The following is a 22065-nucleotide window of genomic DNA, read 5'->3' as shown; positions in this document are numbered from 1 at the left end:
GTTTTCTCATCCACTCTAAGAGTGAAATTCTCCTTGGGGGTCGTCTTAGGCATGGTTTTAAATTTCGGACATAAATTTAGAATTTCGGTGGAGACCGAAACCGAAATTTGGCGAAATTTCGAATTTCGGCCTTCTTTCGGAATTTTGAGAATTTCAGTACGAAATTATGAGAAAATGTAATTTCTTTTTTTTTTTATAAATAAGTTAGAAAAATTCGGCCGAAATTTCGGAATTTCGAAATTATGAGAAAATGTAATTTCTTTTTAAAAAAAATAAGTTAGAAAATTTCGGCCGAAATTTCGAAATGAATTAAATATTCTTTTTTAATTATTACCAAATTTCAAGGTTCCGAAACCGAAATTTTAAACCATGGTCTTAGGAACCCATGTTTTAGCCACCTCTACCTTTTTGCTATTCTTCGGCCCTAAACATTTCCTGCAAACACTAGGTGATCCAAAGTTGTTGTAGCTGCACTTCAAGCATTTCCAGTCGCTTTCGCTTTGATTTGGGCCAAACCTCCTGCCTTTATCGATACCATTCTGAAATCTAACCTCCTTGTCACCATGTCCAGGTCCTCTTGGCTCCCTAAAGACCGAGGAAAAGATCTGGGAGGAAGCCATGATGACTCTCTATTCCCCCCTTGGCTTATAAAAATAAGAGATCTCCGGCAACAACTTTGGAAGATGCCTAGTATATAGAAAGCTTCCTGAGCTGAGTATCCACAGTCCACAAGATCTAAAAAGGAAGGGGTTACCTAGTCGAGGCTGGAACCACAAATGCACTGGTTTGTGATATTCTTCAAGCATGACGTTAGGTTTGCAAGCCGGGGGTTAAAAAATTCACGAACAGACATTCTCTTCCGCCCCTTAATTTTCACCTAGTCCCATTGGTTTCATAATAGATGACTGTTTGCTGACCAAAAATACAGCTTATATCTCTAAGAAGGCCAGATGAAAACAACAACCAGCGAGACTGCCAAACTCGACTCACAGTTCCAAAGGGCCTTCCAAAACTCGGTTCCTCATCATTAATGACTAGTTGCTGCGTGCGACAAGAATTAAACACTTCTTAGGACTTGGTCTTTGTACAGACATCCAAAAAGACAATAGAGTGGAGTTTGCAAATATCTTGGGTTGCAGCAGTTCTCTGCTCCTATTTTGTTGTTTGGGAGTTCATCTTTGCATCGGTAGCTATCTAAAGCCTTATGGGAAATCACATGGTGGAGAGGTTTGAAAGAAAATGTCAACATGCAAAACAGGTTTGTTGTCTCTTGGGGGAGGTATGGTGCTAATCAAATTAGCGCTTATTAATAGACCAATCTAATATGTGTCATACTTAGGGCCCTGCCAAAGTGATGGATTGATTGGAAAGCTTTCAAAAAAATCTTCTTCGGGATAATAGAGATGATAGAAGGAAATACCACTTGGTACAGTGGGAAGACATAAGCTGAAGGAGTCATGGGACTCGGAAACTTGAGAAAAATGTATTAGGCTCTCTTAGGTAAATGGATTTGGATATTTGTGGAGACAGACAGCCTTTGGAGCATGGTCATTTCTAAGAAGTGTGTGAGTGTATTGGAGAGGTTGGTCCCCAGGCGCTAGCATAGTTTTTAAGAGGCTGCTCTTGGATCAAATATCAAGAGCGGTGCCTCTTACATGAGCATGCCTGCTCGGGCACCATATAAAATCTCTCTCTCTCTCTCTCTCTCTCTCTCTCTCTCTCTCTCTGTGTGTGTGTGTGTGTGTGCCGTGTGCGTGTATGTGGGTGGGTGGGTGGGGGGGATTTGCTAGCGTCCATCGCAGATGGGATTTCGCGGATGATGCATGTGAGAGCAGCCACACAGGCACACTTTTCAGTAGATTTTGTTTTCATTCACGAGGTGGCTGCTCTCACATGCAACATATCATCCATGTGTGGATCCCGTCCGGAGAGTCGTCCCCTTCCGTGACCCACGAGAGTGTGTGTTACGATAGCGCCTTAGTCCAGTGATTTTGAATATGGTGTCTCGTAAAGTTGAGATGAAAATCCTAACTTTACGAAAGAAGCCATGACTAGAGTCGCCACCTAGGTTAAGGCCTAAGACCCATAATTAACTCTGTATGTTTGGTCTAGGATTCCAAATTAGGTAAGTTACCGGGTTACAAGAAGGGAAGGTGTTAGGCACAGCTCGGCAAAATTCGGTCTTTACCTTTTAGAAGCTTTAATTGTCTAAATTCTAACTAAAGGGGTAAATGTGTATTTCTTTTGAACTAACCTAAGAATTTCTAATTGTTTACCCGTTCACAGTTTAGACTCATGCGGGCCAAGAGTGCATCCTACATGCAACTACATGCTTATTTTTTTTACGTTTAATGAGATTGATGAGATTTGGTTTGATTTGGATTAGATTGATTGAATTATGTGAACTACGTTACATGCTCCTAAGACTGATGCAGTGTTCCTATGTTGCATTTTCAGTATATTTGTGAACTTTGGATTCCAAGAATTCTATTTTGGGAAACCTAGAGTGTGATTTCTAAGTTTCGAACCTACAACTTTATGTTTTGGAATTTAAAATTTTGAATTAGTGATTTTCCAATGAATGTAAGTTCTTAAGTTCTTTTACAATTTTGAATTCTTTTGAGACACAACTAATCATGCAAAGAAAGCAACTAGCATGCAAAGTAACAAAATATACAAAGAGAAAGCAAAGCAAAACAACTAGCATGTGATTTCTAAGCATACGATAAGAACAATTAAAGAGATCCAAACATGCAATTAATCATGCAATTAGGCAAGAAGAAAAATCTAACATGCAAAAAGGTTTAAGGAAAATGAAAGGGTGAACAAGGGTATGGAAGAGATGAAGAGGGGTGTGAAGGATGGAGAAAGGTGCAGAAAGGTGCGACTGAACTTGGTTTTGCCAAGTTGCCTACGTACCCCATGGTGGGGATCAAGCCACACGTAGTTCCGTCTTAAGGTGCCTAAACTACATGCTTAAACGCCTAAACGTTTAATTGAACATGTGGTGAAAAAAAATGCATAAAAATGGGATCATACATGGTAGAAAAAAAAAGACAAGAATTAAATGCTAAATATGGTATTATTGAATGTCAAATCTAAAAAAAAAAAAGACATGCAAAGCAACTGTTGGAAACTCTATGGCATGCGATTAAGAGTCAAATAAAGCAATGACATACCTCTTTTGTAGAAAATTCAATCCAAGCTTGAAAAGATGAAATTTGATAAGAATGTGCTAACCGAGGTTGATCCGCACACCTTACACCGACTTAGAAACATAGAGGAGTCAGCTACCCCAAGATTTTGGATTTTAAAAAGGATATTCGATCAAAGGCTTTGGGTCCCCAAAAGATCTCGGCAACAAGAGGGATGCTCGGTTCCCTTTTTGCTTTGAGAGAGATGGAAGAGATAAGAGATCATGAAAGAGGGAGTGAGCTGGACGGATTTTGGGGGGGGGGAGAGAGCTGAGATTTTGGTGTCCTCTATTGGGGTATGTGAGGAGGTATTTATAGGGAAGGATTTCCAAGATTTGCTAAAACAATGAGGGACACATGGAAGGCGGAGATCGATTTGAGAAATTTAAGAAACCCCTTTGATGGCATTGATTAATTTTAATGTTAGTTTTGGGCAACCCTATTAATGGTGGAGAGTGTACCATGCAGCAATAAAGTTTTATAAAAAATTTCTCTTTCTGAAACCGTCCAAAACAATTAGGGAAGCTTACCTTTTTGATATTTTGGAAAGCCTTTGAGGAGATAATCTTTAATCAATGGAAAAAAAATGATATCTGTCTCACCAAAATTGAGCAACTTCTTGGGGTTTTTGGAAAGCATGCAAAGTGGTGTTTCGGAAAATAACATGGGCTGGAAATATATGCGGGGCACATTTTCCCATGTTGGAAAACGTGAGGGTCACACATAGAGGAGAGAGCAAGTTGACAATATTAAGAAGATTTTCCGTGACCTTGTAATCAAGGTGAGAGAGAGTTGCTTTTTCCAAAGTTAGGGGAGAGAGTTACCGAAATTATGCCATGATCGACTATCAATATTCTTTCTTTTCAAAGATAAAGGATCGGCTAAAATTTAGGAATTGGGAAACGGCTTAGGATTTTTGGAGATGGGAGATTTGTTGGATCTTTTGTCTTAGATATGAAAGGTATGTCAGATCATTTCTTTTATATATTGAAAGGTATGATGACATAGATACGGATGCATGGAAGGTATGGGTAAAGAATTAGAAAGTTAAATTCGGATTTTCCACCCAGCCCACTAGAGGGTAACAAATCTTGACCATGAAATCTCCCCCAAAAAGTGACCGAATATCCCTTTTATTGTTGTGTTTCTTTTAAACACACACTCTTCCTTTGATACAATAAAAGAAATATATTTTTGGACCATTGATCTTGAATCCAACAGGTTAGTTAAAAGAATCCTCTTTTATAAAATTAAATCCATTAAAATGGGCCCCATCATAGTGTTTAATTACCACTTGCATTAGATCACCTTAGTCCCCTCTTTTGAATCTACTTGACCGAACCACTTTTTAAGTTGAATTTGAAATCTTTTATATAAAATGGCAGGCCCCACTTTCAATCTGGCCGAAACTCCACTTTGTATAGAATTCCACAATTATCGAAAAATATAAATAGTAGGTCGCACTTGAATTTGCCAAATCTCCAAGTGTACAACTCCTCCACAACCTGAAAGAATGAAATTTTAAACATTGGGTGGGTCCATTTGAACGACCGAAACAAATTGAAATAATACCCAATTTCGAGAATTTGATAGGCCCACAACTGTCCCCACTTTGAAACTCGAGTATAAAAATGATATGTCCACTCCTCGGCCGAATTAGGACTTTTCAATTTTCCACTGAAAATGAATTCTCTTCAAAAAATTATAAAGAGAGGTGAATGGAGAATAAGGAAAACCCATGGAAAATAGAAAAATTAGCAAATTTCCCAACAAGTAGAAAAATGCCATAATGATGGGAAATTGTAAACGAAGGTCTGAGACGAACATTAAGTATATTCTGGGGATTAAATAGATCAGGGAATTGTCCTGGGAAATATCCGAAAGTGTAAAAAGAGACTTGGCAAAATGGAGAACGGACCTAGAAATGGAAAATTTGATAGAAAAGCACTAAATTCTTTGTTGATTAAAGCGGAGCAAAATGGCGTGTCTACACCATGACACACGCAGAGATATTCATTTCATAGAAGAGTGCCAACCTGACGCCAACCCTCCTCCTTTATCCCTGCTTGGGACAGGCGGTGAAAAACATAGACCGACCCCAACTAGTTTGGGACAAAAGCTTTGTTGGGTTTTGCTAGCGTCCATTGCATAAGGCATTTGATGGATGGTTTGTTTCATGTGAGACCAGCCACACAGGCTCACTTTTCAGCAGATTTTGTATATACATGTATATATACATACATACATACATACATACATACATATATATGTATGTATGTATATGTATATATGTATGTATGTATGTATGTATATATACATATGCATATGCATATATATGCATATATGTATGCATATATATACATACATATACATATACACACACATATATATATATATATATATATATATATATATATATATATATATATATATATATATATATACTATACAGCAGAAGAGAAAAGAAGAGAATTATTTAAATTTCTCCCAAAATTCTATGAGAATTACACATCACTTTTTTTGACTTTTTTTAACAAAGGCACCCATTCAACCCACATATTTTCAATCCTACCCCCTCCTTTATGCTTTTTAACAAAGGCACCCATTAAAGCCACATAATTTCAATCCTACCCCCCTCCTTTATGTTTTTGTAATTAAAAAAAAATGGACAAAGTCAACATAGTGACGTTTTTTCTTTGCAAAAATACAAATTGGGTGCATATGTTACATAATACTACGGATTTTTGTGAACATATTACATAATATTACAACTTCCGGACACCTTTTGCAAAACTTGACGAATTGCGGGCACCTTCAAAGGAACAACAATTATGGAAACCTCTATAGATTGGAGGGCTAGGATCAGCCTATGGAAATGATTTTTCGGGCACAACCTATTTCTGTTGTGTTCCATCTAGGGGTGGACATGGTTCGGTTCGGTTCGGTTTTGGGGTATACCCAAAACCGAACCATATATAATCGGTTCCCTGAAATTGGAACCAGAACAGAACCATATATGTTTGGAACCGATCCGAACCAGAACCATATATAATCGGTTCGGTTCGGTTCGGTTCTGGGTTTACCCAACCTTCACCAAATGTAGATATTTTGCCTAATCGTGTTTATAATCGGTTCGGTTCAGTTTATATATGAACTACAAACACTAACAGGCACAAATTTGGGATAATCAGGCACAAATTTGGGCAATGCAAAAATTATATATGAAATACAAACAGGCACAAATTTGGGATAATTAGGCACAAATTTGGGGGGTGAATTAAAATTTTAAAGGCAAAGCAACACGTTAAAGATGGGTGAAATAAAAGGGGGTGGCGTGATTTTATCAAATGAGGAGGCATTGTGTTTTAAGGTGAGGGTCGGTTCTCGGTTCTGGGATCCCAAACCCAGATCCGAACCGAATTTCCATTGGTTCCGGGATATCAGAACCGGAACCGAACCATATAGATATGGAACCGAACCATATGTGCCGGTTCGGTTCGGTTCCTTGGTTCGAACCGGAACCATGTCCACCCCTAGTTCCATCACATGGACGGTTTGGATCAACCTATGATGTGGTCCGTACAGTTCTTTGTCGACCCGTGCATCACGGGTTTTTTTACTAGTGTGTGTGTGTGTGTGTGTGTGTGTGTGTGTGTGTGTGTGTGTGTGTATAGCAGAAGAGAAAAGGAGAGAATTATTTGAATTTCTGCGAAAATTCTATGAGAATAACACCACTTTTTTTGACCTTTTTTAACAAAGGCACCCATTCAACCCGCATATTTTCAATCCTACCCCCTCCTTTATGCTTTTTAACAAAGGCACCCCTTAAAGCCACATAATTTCAATCCTACCCCCGTCCTTTATGCTTTTTTAATTATGGAAACCTCTATAGATAGGAGGGCTACGATCAGCATATGGAAATGATTTTACGGGCACAACCTATTGATGTTGTGTTCCATTACATGGACGGTTTGGATCAACCTATGATGTGGTCCGTACAGTGGGGGCCACATTGTCTGGGTGATCCAAAGCATTCATTTGATTGGCCCTCACATAGATAGGGCCCTCACATAGATAGGGTGTGCCCAAAAAATCAGCTCCATAGGATCAACCCAACCCTACGATTTGTAGAGGTAAAATAAGATGTGTATAAACCTTCACAAATCTCTCCATTTTTTGCCTCTCATGATTCGAATGGTTAGAATGATCCTACGCAGCTGATTTTTTGGCACACGCTATCTATGCGAGGGCCCATCAAATGAATGCTTTGGATCACCCAAACAATGTGGCCCCCACTGTATTTTAAGCTAGTGTGTAGATAACTTATCTACACTAGTGTGTAGAAACTCCTCTCTCTCTCTCTCTCTCTATATATATATATATATATATATATATATATATATATAGAGAGAGAGAGAGAGAGAGAGAGAGAGAGAGAGAGAGAGGAAAGGGTTCCTGCTAACGTTAGCAGGTAAGTTTACCTGCTAACGTTATTGTAAAACAAGGTGGGCCAATGCATTTCGAGAGCAGTTAGCGTAGATATATTGGATCTTCAAGCTAGGGACTAATGCAAAAGGCATTTCGCGAGCCGTCTGTTGCATGAGAGAGCAGCCACCTCAGATGAATTAAATGAATAAGACAAATCTGTTGAAAAGTGAGCCAATGTGGCCGTTCTCTCATGCAACAGCCGGCTCGCGAAATGCCTTCAGCGATGGTCCCTAGCAAATCCTGATATGTACGTATAGGTGTCACTGTAGATGCATTTGTTTCACTCTCATATTTCTTTTGAAAATAAACCTCAGCTATATCACATATAAAGCTAAACGACCTCCGGTCTTTCGTGTCCCCAATGTACCGGCAAAGGAAAAAGACCAACCGGCAAAGGAAAAAGACAAGGAAAAGGAAGTAGTCAAAAATCAGGGTCAGGAAAAGGATGGGTCCCCTGACCCCAGTTCTTAGAAATTTCCCCCCCTCCTTTTGTACTTGTAGATATCTTTTGGGCTTAGTCTTTTGTGTTTTCTTTTTTCTACATTACGGCTTTTCTGTCTCTAGGTGTGAAATCCTCAGTGGGATCTTGACGAAGTTGTTTTACGGTTATTGGATTTGGAAGGTTCGGATTTCTGGCTTCATAAGGTGAAGGAGTTTCATGGGATAAGAAGGGTTTTTTTATAGGGTTTGTTGTCTTAGTGAAGTTTCAATCTGGTAGATTTTAGCGTTTCTTTATGTAGTTAGGGGGATGGTTGAAGTTGAATTTAGAAGGTTTGATGTTTGTTGTAAGATTTCCTCATCACAAGAAGATGTTTGAAAGTTCCCCAGGTGATACCAAATGTTATAATCCTGAGTAGGCTTGAGAGACTCCGGTCTTTCGCTCGTGGAGGTACTTTAGCCAGGTGGTGTGTTTTATCCTGATGGGCTGTTATGGAGATTTCACTGATTTAGAAGGTGGACATGTGTGGCCTCCAGGTGGGATGAATTGTAGAGTTCTCCATAGGCTTGAGAGACCTTGATCTTTCGCCTAGCAAGATCTTTTGCCAGAATACCATCCAGTGACTGTTTAAGTGGGAGCCTTAGATCTTTTATGAAAGGATGCTCGGGATGTTGTAAGAATCTTGGCAGTGACTTTAGTGAAGAAAGGGAAGTTTGAAGCTGGTCAGAAGCAGTCTGACATTCTCTACAACTTTTAGTTTTTACATCTCTTCATGGCTTAGAAATTCTTCCAGCCATGCTTTATTGATGCGCTTTGTAATACTAGCTGGGACCAAGGTTTTGAATTTCGGCTTCGGTGTCGGTTTCGGGCCAAAATTTAGGCCAAAATCAAGTAAAAATATGATTATGATCTCGTTTATTTTTTTAATTTCGACCGAAATTTCTAAAATTTTGGTGTCAATTTCGGCTATTTCGGTGGAAATTTCATAAATTTTGGTGGAAATTATAACATTTCGGTGCACATCTTAAAAATTTCGGTGGAAGTTTTGTAAAAAGTCCAAAAATGAAATTTCAACCAAAATTTCGGAATTTCGGCGAAATTCCGGCGAAATCTTGTAAAGAAATGACTTCATATGAATTTCATTTCGGTTTCTGCCGAAACCGAAATATTTCGGCCAAAACAAAGCGTTTCGGCAGAAAATTAAAACCATGGCTGGGACTTCTGGTCCCAAATGTACCTTTCATAGTATCAATGAAAATTTCTGTCACTTTTCAAAAAATAAAAATGAAAATAAAGCTAAACGACCTCAGCTATATCACATATAAAGCTAAAAGTAAAATCAAACTCACAAGTGATTACAAACTTAAATATTTTGAAAATTTTAGAAATAATTAGGAACGGATGCATACCTTCTGAACTACGCCTACAGCTGCTTGTAATGGGGTTAAGTAATCATAAGGAAGCTGGAAAAGTAATAAACAAATCATACGTAACATAAAGCTGGTCAGACTTACAGAAAAATTAAGCCATCACAATCTAACAAAAATAAAAAGTGAATGCCAAATATTAAACCGAAGATTTAGCTTAAGTTCTAAGACAATGTTACAAGTAGTCACCTTCCCTGTGAGCAGCTCCCATAGCACGATTCCAAAACTGAAAACATCTGCCTTGTGATCATATTGCTTGTGTTCTATGACCTTCAGTGATAACCATGGTTATAAGAAAATGCCAGGAGAAAGAAACCTTTGAACATAGTTAACAATAATTAGCAGTAAAATTACGCACTTATGTCCAGCCATTCCATTAGAAGAGTAAAATGCGCATGGTTAAACGACATTAAGAAGAACAAAAATATCAAATGGCATCAAACACTAAGTTTCTATACAAACTGAGGTGCAAACACAATCTAAGTCATGCTTTGGGACATGTAATACTTACTGTGGCTATTTGATTGTAAGATAGATTGTCACGGATAAGATCTATTCTATTATACAAGTTACCCATTGTTTGTTGCATGCTATCCAACATAACATCACCGAAAAAAGCATATTATCTTCAAAAAATGAAATTAGGTGTAATTCCAACCAAAAGGTGGGATTCCACTATCCTCCACTCGAATATTGGTCAGCAAGCATCTGTAAATAAATCAACAGCATTTCAAAACAGTATTCTAGCATTTCAAAACAGTGTTCTAGCATGGTTTAAATTTCTCGGAAATTTCCCCGAAATGACCAAAATGTTTCTATTTCCATTCCCACCTAAACGAAATCTGCATGAATTCCTTCCACCTCATTATTTCCCCAAAATTTCGACCAAAATGATCGGAACGACAAAAATTGAAAAGATATTAATTGCATTTCATTTCATTTCATTAATGCAGAGAATGATATTTGGTAGACAACATCATTGAACTGCACAGCAAAGTAACCATATCTTACGCATGGGATGTCAGATCAGCATGGAACCAATAACATGTCATAACTCTATGTGGTATTGACAAAGAGTTGGGGTCCTTAGATGGGAGGCGGGGCATTGTACTTATACTTCATTACATTGTACATTATTTCATTTAATGTTCTAGATATGTGCGACAACGCATGTCATTGGGTGATGGATGTGATTAAGTCATTATGGATGGCTTTCTTGCTTATGCGAAGGTTTCTAAGTATGTATTTGTGCTTATTCTAGCATTTCCCAGAGTTTCATCTTAAAACTTCATCATTTGCATATGCTTCCATACATTTATGCGATTTTACAAGATTTCCACCGAATCCAAAATGTTTCGACCGAAACTGAAATTTAAAACCTTGTGCTTTAGTACCAGAGTACATAAATTAGCTTTTGAGTTTAGATTTAATTTGCTCCCCTATGATAATTATAGAGGTATAAAATTATAACTTCTAAAATTATTATTGTTATTTATAATTCTTTTTTCCCAAAACTGAGGCTTGTAAGATCCCACAGCTGAATATTTTTGCAGCTTTAGCATATTTGATCAGGATAGATCATTGTTTTGAGAACCATGCTTCGAGGATCGTTTCTATCTGTTTTAAGGACAATGGACCAAAATTCCAAGGGTTGCGACCACTTGACCTTACTACACCTCACATGATCCAGTGATTCTGTTACTAGCAAGCCCATCATAGAACAGTCATGGATCTACAACATGGTTTTGATGATGCATTCCTGCCATGGACAGGATGTGGTGATTTCATATGGCTGGAGCAATGCATGAGCATCCATTGGTGCACTTTTGGTTGGAGGGACATCGCCATGGGCATTATTCTTGATGTTTCTGAGAGGACACTTCTGTATGTTTGTTTTAATGGTGTTTCCATAGAAAAATTAACTCAGAATTGCTCCTAGTACGCCTCTATATGTGTTGACTGCTTCATGAGGTCAGTTCATGCTCAGCCTAAAGGGACTGCACAAGTAACAAAGTCTTGGTCCAAGTCCCCTTCCTGTTGTTGCTTGGGATCTTGTTCACTTGCTTTCTTTTCAGCAGAAACGGGGTGAAAACCCTCATTTTTCTCTCAAAGTTGAACATACATTTTCTTGGTTTCTGCAGAAACTTTTTTAAAAAAAATTGCTTGTGTGGATGCTGTCTCGACTGATGTGGCATCACATTTCTGTCACTTCGGTTTCCGTTGATGAGCAATGGAAATGGGTTGTTTCTTCGACTTTTCCTTCCCGATCTAACATTCTAACATAAGCACAACCTCATATATTGCCTCTCGTTCTCAACGGCTGCTGTGTCGCTGGCGGCGTTTGGCCAGAGCAAACAAAAGGAAAAAAGGAGAGAAGAAAACGGTCGATCATGGCTAGAGATGATTTCTGGTGAGAAGAAAAAATGATGCTCTATCTCTCTCTCTCTCTCTCCCAGCTGCTGTGAGCGGGTGAAGGGGGGATTGTCGATCATAACGGGAAATATGTGACAATCTGGTCGATTTCGGGGCTCCAATTTTCTTAGCTTCAGATTCATTAAAAAGAATGAGTTGTAGAGGAAATAGTGCGAGCCCCTTTTCCTCATCTGGGAATTTACTTTAGCTGGGCAATTTACAGCAAACTTTCTTCAGATCCATAAAACCCAAAAACGCTCCCTTTTTATCTACCTACAATCGTGTCTTCGTTTTTCCAGATATGAGAAGAGAAGAAGAAGAAGAGACGCACTGGTTTTTCTTTTTCCAGATAAAACTTATCAGGGTTTTTCCGAATCGTCGATCGTCTTGAGGTTTAAGATGGCTCTGTAGACTCCTTTTCTTTTCTTTTCCTGAGAACAAAATGTCCTTTTTTTTAATTTCTTTTCTTTTCTTTTTGCTACATAGTTTATTTTCTTTATCTTTTCTTTTCTGTGAGTTTCGTGGTAACGGAACAGACGCTGGGCATGGTTTCAAATTTCCATGGAAATAACATGAAGGGAGCGAAATGTTCCCGCTTTCATCGCATACCGAAACCGAAACCAAAACCGGAAGTGTATCGGCGACATACTATGCCAATATTTGTCACATCATTATATTTATATGAATTGTATGTGAAACGTAATGTATATGATATGTATGAATATTTATAGGATTTACACGTGAAACGTGGTATGCATTGAATTAACAAACATGCGCGATAACGTATGTGACTAGGCGTTCGATGTTTATTAAACCATTATGAGTGGTGTTGTTTTTACTGATGTGATGGTTTTTAGTGTGTAAAAGCTAGAATAAGCATAAATACACATTAAAAACCATCACATTGAGGAAAATTCCATGCCGTCCTAGAGTTTGTATCTTCGGTTGGGCAGTATGTCGCGATCGGATTCAAACGATCAACTTCCTACGGAGTCATGGTATGTGGCTTGTTGATCATTGCCCCTTATGTTTGGAAGATGGTGAATCTGTGGGTCATCTCTTCATGCATTCCTCTTTTGCCCATGAGATATGGAGCTATATTCTACTGAGGTTTCGCATTTGCTGGATATTTCCAATGTCTATTCCCGATTTGATTCTCAGTTGGGTCATGGTGCTGTGGAAAAAGAGAGGTAAATTGTTGTGGAGAATTTGCCTCCTTGCTACATGGTGGGTGATTTGGAAGGAGAGAATTTCTAGAGTGTTTGGGGGATCGACTAAGTCCCTTTATTAGCTTTACATCAAAATTATCACTCTTACCATATCTTGGGCGGGAACTCTTCTGGCTTTCTGGTTTGTGTCGGCTTTTGACCCTATGGGAGGGGTGGCGGGAAATGTGTTTCAGAAGGGAGGATCGGCCTCAAATTGCTCAGCGATGGGAGGCTTCGCCTATTGGTATGTTCAAATTAAACTTCGATGGGCCGAGTTTTGGGAACTCGGGGCCTGCAGGCATTGGAGGACTTTGTCGTGATGATGGTGGGAATGTTGTTTGGCCCTATTCTAGCCCTTTAGGGATATGTGACGCTACGGAGGCGGAGGTTAAGGCGGTTTATCAGGGTATCAAAAGGCTTGATAGAGGTGCTATGGATTACACCATTGCGGAGGGTGATTCACTTAATGTGATTCGATGGTTGCGTAGATTGGTGTTGCCTCCGTGGCATTTCTCTTCTCTTTTTGATGAAATAGATGATCTTATTTCGGGATCTTCTATAGTTTTTAACCACGTGAGGATATCCGCTAATGGGGATGCTAACTCCTTGGCTAGGGAAGGGGTTAGTCGAGTGGGATTGGAGTGGTTTGATTTCTTACCTCCTTGATGGTTTTTTGTTATCTTGTAATTTTGTATTATATTGTGTATTTTGGGGTGGTCCTTCTCGGTCCTCCCCCTGTTTATTGAATATATTTAGCCATTTCAAAAAAAAAAAAAATCTTAAATGTTCATGATTTGCATACGTTTTCGAGATTTTTACAGGATTTCCACTGAAATTTTCACCCGAAACCGACATGATTCAATTTTGTCACAAGCGAAACCCATACCACAACCATTGCAGTTAAAGACTTAAATCCCAATAAGAACCAACACTGTCAAGAACATCTGCATGAACACAATACACAACATCAAATTATCGGAGTCTTCTTTATAATCTTTATCATCTTCTAATGCACAACCACAATTAATTAAACCCAGCCTCTGCATTAACCTCCTTTATCAACCACTGAAATGTTGTAGGGGATTCTTCTCCACACCATATTTTTCATCCCACATCTCTTGGGAAATGGTGCTTCCTCTCTACAATGTGCACCTCGATAGTCCATGATCCATTATCACACCCTGAATATTTGTTGGCATTTCCATTTCAAGCACACCTTTTGCAGACTGAGAACCTCTTGTGGTGTTTTAAGTGTTAAATACCACAAAGGGCCAAAAATAGATGGAAAACTAGAGATTTCTGTGGAATCAAGTGAAAAAGAATTTCTTTTGAAGATCCAAGGTGTAAATCCGCTCCATATGGAAGTAGATTTAGAACGATACAAATATCTTTAGTTAAACTGTGAAACTTCCACAATCAGCTCGCACACATATTATGCTCATAGTTAAACAACATTGTTCACGATTCAGCAAGTGAGAAAAAGAACTATCCATATTTCAAAGAAAATGCTTGATGGAAAAGGACAGAAGGCTAAAGTGAGAAGAGATTAAAATTGAGAATGAGTGATCACACAAGTATTCTAAACAATAAACACATACATGAATACTATGTTAATAATGATTGAGGCAAAATATATCTATGCACCGGAGACTGTAAAGGAAAAGATATGTAAAGCACTGAGTAATCATACTTTGAGAAGCGTGAGGAACATTTGAACAAATCTAAATATTTATAAGTAAAATTTCAAGATCAGAAATGTGATGAACATGTCAAAATATTAAAATAGAATGTCCAAGAAGTTGCACCTCAGGGGCCATCCAACGATATGTCCCAGTTTCGGCAGTCATAACTCCAGATTGAGCTTGCACCCTGGCAACTCCAAAATCGGCAACCTTGACAACCTGCAGTAAGTGCTCAGAGTATTTCAACAAAGTAAAAGAAGCATCAAAAGCATAATAAAATTCTACAAGCTATCTCAACACAAACCTGATAGAGTTTAACAAAGAAATAGAAAAGTTGAAAAACATAACAAGAAATGATACATAAAAGGAGACAAGTACATTAAGCGATACCAATGAATTTTGAAAGGCATTGGGGCACTTGAACCTATTCATTATGCTTTCACAGCAAGTTTGAGGCACTTATTATAGATTTCAGTGAACCATGTCAAAATCGCCATGTTAGATTCGATCATGTCGTAAAAGACTCGAATTTAAGACAAAGCTAGAAATCTTCTAGGACCACATAAAGTCCAATCATTTGGGCAATGTGCTTCAACGTACACATGTGCAACATGGACACTTATCTACTAGGCAGCCACTAGGGCGTATATTTGGCCTGGACCCAAAGCCAACCCGGTCAGCCCAATCAACACACCCAAGAAATCAACTTTTGCTGTCCTTTCCAAAGCCCATAAAATCATGCCTATTTGATGAAGGCCTTGTAATGGAGGTAAGAATCATTCAAATATTCAATCACAGTGGGACCATTAGATACGGAGAGAAGGCATGGCCCATCATATCAAGGCGGCCCTCATTATAGAGAGCCACTCTGACCCCATAACATTTTTTTAAAAGCCTATATCTTGAGCTGGACTTGGCGTCACCTGATAACATTGTGTGAATGTGTAATAATGCTATGTAAGAAAAATAACTACTGAAAACTTGCAATACTTGCTCCACTCATAAACCAAGATAGAGTTTTTTTATTTTTGAAACCTGATTTGTTAGTCTTGAGGTTTTGAAAATAGGAACCAAATCTTAAATCAAAAGATTCATTCAAATAGAGGGCGTGGTTTCTGAGCTCTAGCGCAGCCGAGAGCTTAGAATACACCATCTCCCATGGTAGGTTGACTCATCCAACCCATCCATTTGACACTACCTCACATAGATAGAGTGTTCCTAACAAAACAGCTCCATACCATAATCCTAACCATCCGATCTATAGCAGCCTAGCCATCCATTCTAAACATCCACTAATCATAACCCTAACCATAACCCATAACCCTAACCCTAACCATAACCTATACAACTAATGGGTTGGATGACTCAACCAACAATGGGAGGTAGGGTTTCTGAGCTCTAGCTCAGACTAAGCTTGAGCTCATAAACCTTTTCCAAATATATATATATATATAACAATAAAGAAGTTTTTTATGCTTCGAAAAACTATAAACAATTTAAAGAATAAAAAATAGCCAATTATTCATTTTTCACCCAAATTCATTAATTCAAATAGAAATTACAGTAATTAGTCATTCAATATCGTAATACTAATTGTTTGCTAACAAACCTGACACACTAATCATCTATTTCTCATCCAAACCCATACATATTGGATAATAATCTTAAAAATAAAAAAAAAGACCCAAGATCATATCAATTCTCAAAGTTTCAAACATCAAATGACAAATATCAATCTACCGGAGTCACCAGTGTTGTGCTCATTATGGTCGTCTCCCACCACGATGTAAGTAATGCCTTCAAGCACATGCACTATGCTTGACTTGTTCGATTCATTCGAACCCCTACTCCTCCGTCGTCTTCCTTCTAGTGAGAGGGATTTCAAAGGCTTCTTGTAATGTATAAAGGAAATGGGTTATTTCGAAAGAAAGTCTAATTTTATTTTATACAAAAATTATTTTGGATAAATCGCATGAATCGTATGATTTAAGACCGAATCGTAAGATTCAATAAAAAATTGTAAGATTCATACGAAGTAAGATTCAATCATGGGATTCAAATCGTTTTTTTTTTTTTTTGCATGGTCTCAATTTAACTCAACTCAACTCAACTAAGCCTTTGTCCCAAACTAGTTGGGGTCAGCTAATTAAAAAAAAAGGACCAAGGCGATTATATTGGAAAAGAAGAGGACCAAGGCGATCCCCTCAATTACAGGAGAGATACAATAAAAAGAGAAAATCCAAAAAAGAAAGGAAGTACAAAAACTAGGGAGGAAGAAAATCAAAGAACTCAAAGCTCTCCCTTGAAACCCAATCTCAGACCAATTTATCCGCCTCGTCATTTGATGACCTCCTTACATGGTTGAAAGAAATAGATGTTGACCCAATCCTATCGTGAATCTCGTCGAATAAAGATGCAAATATCCATGGAACAATCCTTGATCTTCTTAACCATATGAAGACATTAAGAGAGTCACCTTCGATGATCACCTTATTTAGATCCAAGTTTTGGAGTAATTTGATCCCTTGATGTACGGCCCGAACTTCTATCTTATTGGAGTCTGCAACCTATGTCACAAATCTTGTTCTCGGGAATTTCTTGGTAAGGGAAAATCTCGGGAAATATTAAAAAAAAAAAATTTTCGGGTTTTTATGTGGAAAAAGTGGTAAAAATAAAATTATTTTAAAATATTAAATATTAAATTAAAAAAATCATAAAAAGATATTTCTTTAATGGGATAAAACCATTCAAAAAATAATTATAATAAATATATATATATATACACACACACACACACACACATATATATATATATATATATATATATATATATATATATATATATATGTAACTTTTTTAACCTGAACTTTATCTAGGAACCCGCGTCAACACCTTAAATTCTATTAATGTGAAGAAAAGTTATAAAATTCGCATCGCTATAAACAATCAATTATCAAATAAAGTCTCTGAGTACTCAAATTAAGATCATTACAAATTATATGCATCAAATAAAAAATCTTCAACATTTTCAGAGTCATCGTCTTCTTCTCCTGAATCTTCATTCTCATTGGCGTAGAACGGATGAACTTCTAATCCTTCCCAAGGGTCTATATCGCCATCCACAAATGCTTCTAAATCTTTCATAGATATTGGCATTGCATCACGCATTTGTTTCTTTGCACTGGTCTTCTTCATATGTAAATTCATCCGCACATAGACTAAGTCATGTAGTTTTTTCCGGCTCTAATCTATTTCTCTTCTTGGTGTGGGCTGCCTCAAATGCACTCCAATTTCTCTCACAGGCCGAAGAACTGCATGGTTGGCTTAATATTTTAACAGCTACCTCCTGAAGAATGGGAAGTTCTAAACCGTACATATCCCACCAAAGTCCTACATAAAGGAAAAATAATAATATTAGTAATCATTCTAATAAAATTAATGTCATTAATCAAATAAATCAAATAGAAACTTACTTAGATGAGCTGTATCAAGACATGCCAATGTAAGGCATCCAAATACCTTAGGATCTCGTCCATGATACCTTGTGAGTTCCACAGCTAAATCTTTATTGTGGCTTGTTCCTGAAACCATCTTCTCAATAACTTTATCAAGTTCAGTCCTCACCTCTAGATCCATGCTCACCATGTTATTATAAAATAATTGAGGATTGAGATAAGCAGAGGCTGCATGCAGAGGGCTATGCAAATTATCATTCTAATATTCCATAATGGCACGTATTTATCAAGTCTCCCACTTTCGCTCTATCTATTGATTCATATAAATATCCAACTGTAGATCTATCACTATCTACCATTCTTAATACCCTAATCAAAGGTACGATGGAACAAATTATCTCCTTTCCATCTTGCCAAAATTTATCTCCTTGTAATAATTCTGTAACTTCCCTCCCCTCATCTGATTTGGCCTGATTTAAATTCCTCCAATCAGGAGATGCTACCATGTATCTCAATCCATCTTCCTGCTTTAAAATTGAGCAGAAACATAAAAAGTGTGTCGCAAATCGTGTCACTGCAGGCCTTTGTAAGTCTCTTCCTTTACTATGCACCCTCATCACATCCGTTGTTGCATGATATTTATAGATGAATTTAACAATTTTTCATGCATTTACAACGACAACTTGCACAAAAGGCAACTTATAGAGATCTTCCAAAATCAAATCCAAACAGTGTGCTGCACAATTAGTCTTAAAAATATTTAGATATTTGGTCTCTATTATATAACCTGCTGCCACATAATTAGAACCATTATCAACCACAACTTGAACTACAACCACGACTTGAACTACATTGTTTGGTCCAACTTCTTCAATGCCAGAAGAAATGAAATTAGCTACATAGCTGGCATCCTTCACCTTTCCCACACAGCATTCTGATTTCAAGAAAATAGCCTCTTTTGGAAAAGCACCTAAAAGATTAATATGTGGGTGATTCCTTCCATCAGTCCAAATATCAGACATAAGTGTACAACCAGTCTTTGTCCACGACATTTTCACCTCTTGTATGTATTCTTCAACTTTTCCTTCAATGTTCCTAATAGTTTTGTTCTCACTATTTCACTACTAGGAGGAACATATCCAGGTCCATGATTTGCAATAGCAACAAGTGCCTCTTTAAATTCATCGGACCTTAGTAAGTTGAAAGGTAGATTATTCATAACAATACTTTTCATTATTAATAAATCTACCACTTCGTTTTCCTTTTTCTTAACCATACTAATAATAGTTGGTTGTCCTTTTAAAGAAGAAGTGGAATGAGGAGGAGAACCTTCTTGTATCGAATCTCCACTAAGGAATGACGAACTTGATGATTTCATGGTGTAATCTAAAATCTTAGCTTTCTTGTTGCTCCCTTTTCTTTCAATCTCTCGGACAGAGGCAGCAGCAATATTCTTCACATACTTAGGGACGCTTGGACATACCGCAACATCACGCATCTTGACTTGAGCTAAATGATACTTTATACGAGAAATCCCACCAGAATATGTTGCACCACAAAACTTGCAATGAACTGTTGAGCCCTCTTCGTCGGCATATTCCCACATTTGATCCCTCTCTCTCGGAATTGTATATTAAATGTAACTACAAATATAAGGTGGATGCTCATTAATCTAAATTGAAGATATATAAATAATTAAACAAAGATAAAAATAGGAAAAGAACTACCTAATTGATAAAAATTAAAAAGTAATCATGAGTTTGATATGTCTAGTAAATGTTAGTAGTAATCATTTATGATTGCAGGTCTACAGAGATGAAGCTATTAAAATGCTTTTTCTTGATGGAACAAAGTTTTTTAAGAACTTCAAATAACTGCAAGAACAGAGAAGCTGCAGATTTATTTATTATATTGTCCAAGTGTTATCTATTTAGAGTTACACCTGGGGACTTAGTCAGAATCAGTAGGGCTGCTCCAAGTGCAACTCTAACATCTAAATAGAAAACAATGTCATATTGAGGAGTGGAATTATCATAACAAAAGGAGCAGAGGTGTGGTAATTTAAACTATAAAATTATTTGCAGGCAAGTTGGGGCAGCTTAAACCATGGTTTTAAATTTCGGCAGAAATTCGAAATTTCGGATTTCGGTGGGGACCGAAACCGAAATTTTCCGAAATTTCAGATTTCGCCATTTACCAAATTTCCGGAATTTCGGAATTTCAGTAATTTCAGTCAGAAATTTCGATTTTATGCCATTTTATTTTTTAAAAAAAAATTGTTACAAAATTTTGGAATTTCGGCCCGAAATTTCGAATTGAAATACCAAATTTCGGCCCGAAATTCTGGATTTCGTTAGGGTCCGAAATTGGTACCGAAACCGAAATTTAAAACCTTGGTTTAAACTACAATAAAGTTTTATGCACACAAAAAAAATTAGTAAAGCCCTGTCCGTTTCAGATTTTGCCAATTGCAAGTCCAAAAGCAATCGTTGGACTCAAAATTAAACATGAATTTGAGTCAAATAATTGGTTTTGGACTCAAAATCCATTGGCACAATCTCTCTGATGCCTTAAGCCCTGTTTGGATTTCAATAAAAATATTCTGATGGAAAAAACTTTTCTTGGGAAAATTTTCCTTTCAATGATTAAGAGGGAAATATAATGTGATTATGATTAATTTAAAGGGATATTATCATATATTGAAGTTCCCTCTTAAATAAAAATTGAATAGGGCTGTTTCAAACTATCTTTTTCATGCCTTGAAAAAGTAGGGAATTATAGAAATATTTTTCCTTTCCAAACTTTTCCAAAAAACTCATGCAATCCAAACAGAGCTTAGGGCACATTTAGTTACCAGGAATTTTTTTTAATGATAAATTGGGGCCTCCAACTCCAAGTAGTCAGAGAGGAATTGGGCGGGTGAAGTGGCTGAAAATCAATAAAATAGTGCCTCCAGGTGGTGAGAAGGGGTTAAAAATCAGGAAACAAAAAATTCAACTCAAAATCTGATGACTATTTACTGATTTTTAGCCACTATCGCTCTCATCTGAATCGGCCCTCTCAAATCTCTCTCTTTCACCGTTAGGAAACAACAATTTATCATGAAAAAAATCCCTTGCTGCCACTTGAAAAATTCTGGAAAACAGGAACCCTAAAAATTGAAAAACAGAAAAAAACAAAAACAAAACCAGAAGAGAAATCCTAAAAATATAAAACCATAGAAGAAAAATGAAATAAACAGAAAAGAATAGAAGCAGAAACCTTAGAAACGTTCCAAAAAAAAATAGAAACCCTAGAACCAGTGAAAAAAGAAAAAGAAGAAAGTATCAAGGAACTGATTTCCGAAAGAGCGACGTTGGTTTAATAAAATTGCGATATTTTAATTTCCGGCGAGAAATTGCAATATAACGGGTTTTAAATGTTTTTAGTTAATTGCGCGAATTTATCGTGAGAAATTGAAAATATCGGCGATATTTGTGACATAGTCTGCAACTCCGATGGGACCTCTAAAAGCCCATAATACTATACCATTATCATCCCTTAGTAGACCTCCCATTTCTGAAGGGGCCTGATTCCCCAAACTGGATCCGGCAAAATTTAGTTTCAAAATATCTTTCAAAAAAATAAATTCAATTTCAATACTCCATGATTCAGTAGCGACCATCATTGAACTACTTTGGGAATATTGCTAGATTCGTTGCAAATCTCTTTCCAACCATGCCATAGATCATATGCCAATACAAATCAGAAGGACTCAAGT

At 37.3% G+C, this 22065-nt stretch overlaps 1 protein-coding gene across 3 annotated transcripts in view; it reads right to left on the bottom strand.

Moving 5' to 3' along the window:
* The window catches only part of LOC143886579 (serine/threonine-protein kinase STY46-like), a 65009-nt gene that overhangs the window by 13156 nt on the left and 29788 nt on the right, over positions 1 to 22065 (bottom strand). For all 3 annotated transcript variants that reach the window (XM_077390628.1, XM_077390629.1, XM_077390630.1), the window contains 3 exons: positions 14974 to 15069; positions 9738 to 9818; positions 9531 to 9584 (listed from right to left, as the gene is read on the bottom strand). In XM_077390628.1, coding sequence (XP_077246743.1) covers positions 9531 to 9584; positions 9738 to 9818; positions 14974 to 15069 — 231 coding nt within the window. The remainder of the gene's footprint in view (positions 1 to 9530; positions 9585 to 9737; positions 9819 to 14973; positions 15070 to 22065) is intronic.

The sequence above is a fragment of the Tasmannia lanceolata genome, unplaced genomic scaffold (genome assembly GCF_043159265.1).
Source record: "Tasmannia lanceolata isolate RefF3 unplaced genomic scaffold, GAP_Taslan_0.1 ptg000011l, whole genome shotgun sequence".
In the NCBI taxonomy this organism is placed as follows: Eukaryota; Viridiplantae; Streptophyta; class Magnoliopsida; order Canellales; family Winteraceae; genus Tasmannia; species Tasmannia lanceolata.
The sequence above is the reverse complement of the archived record's forward strand: the minus strand, read 5'-3'. Positions and strand labels throughout refer to the sequence as shown.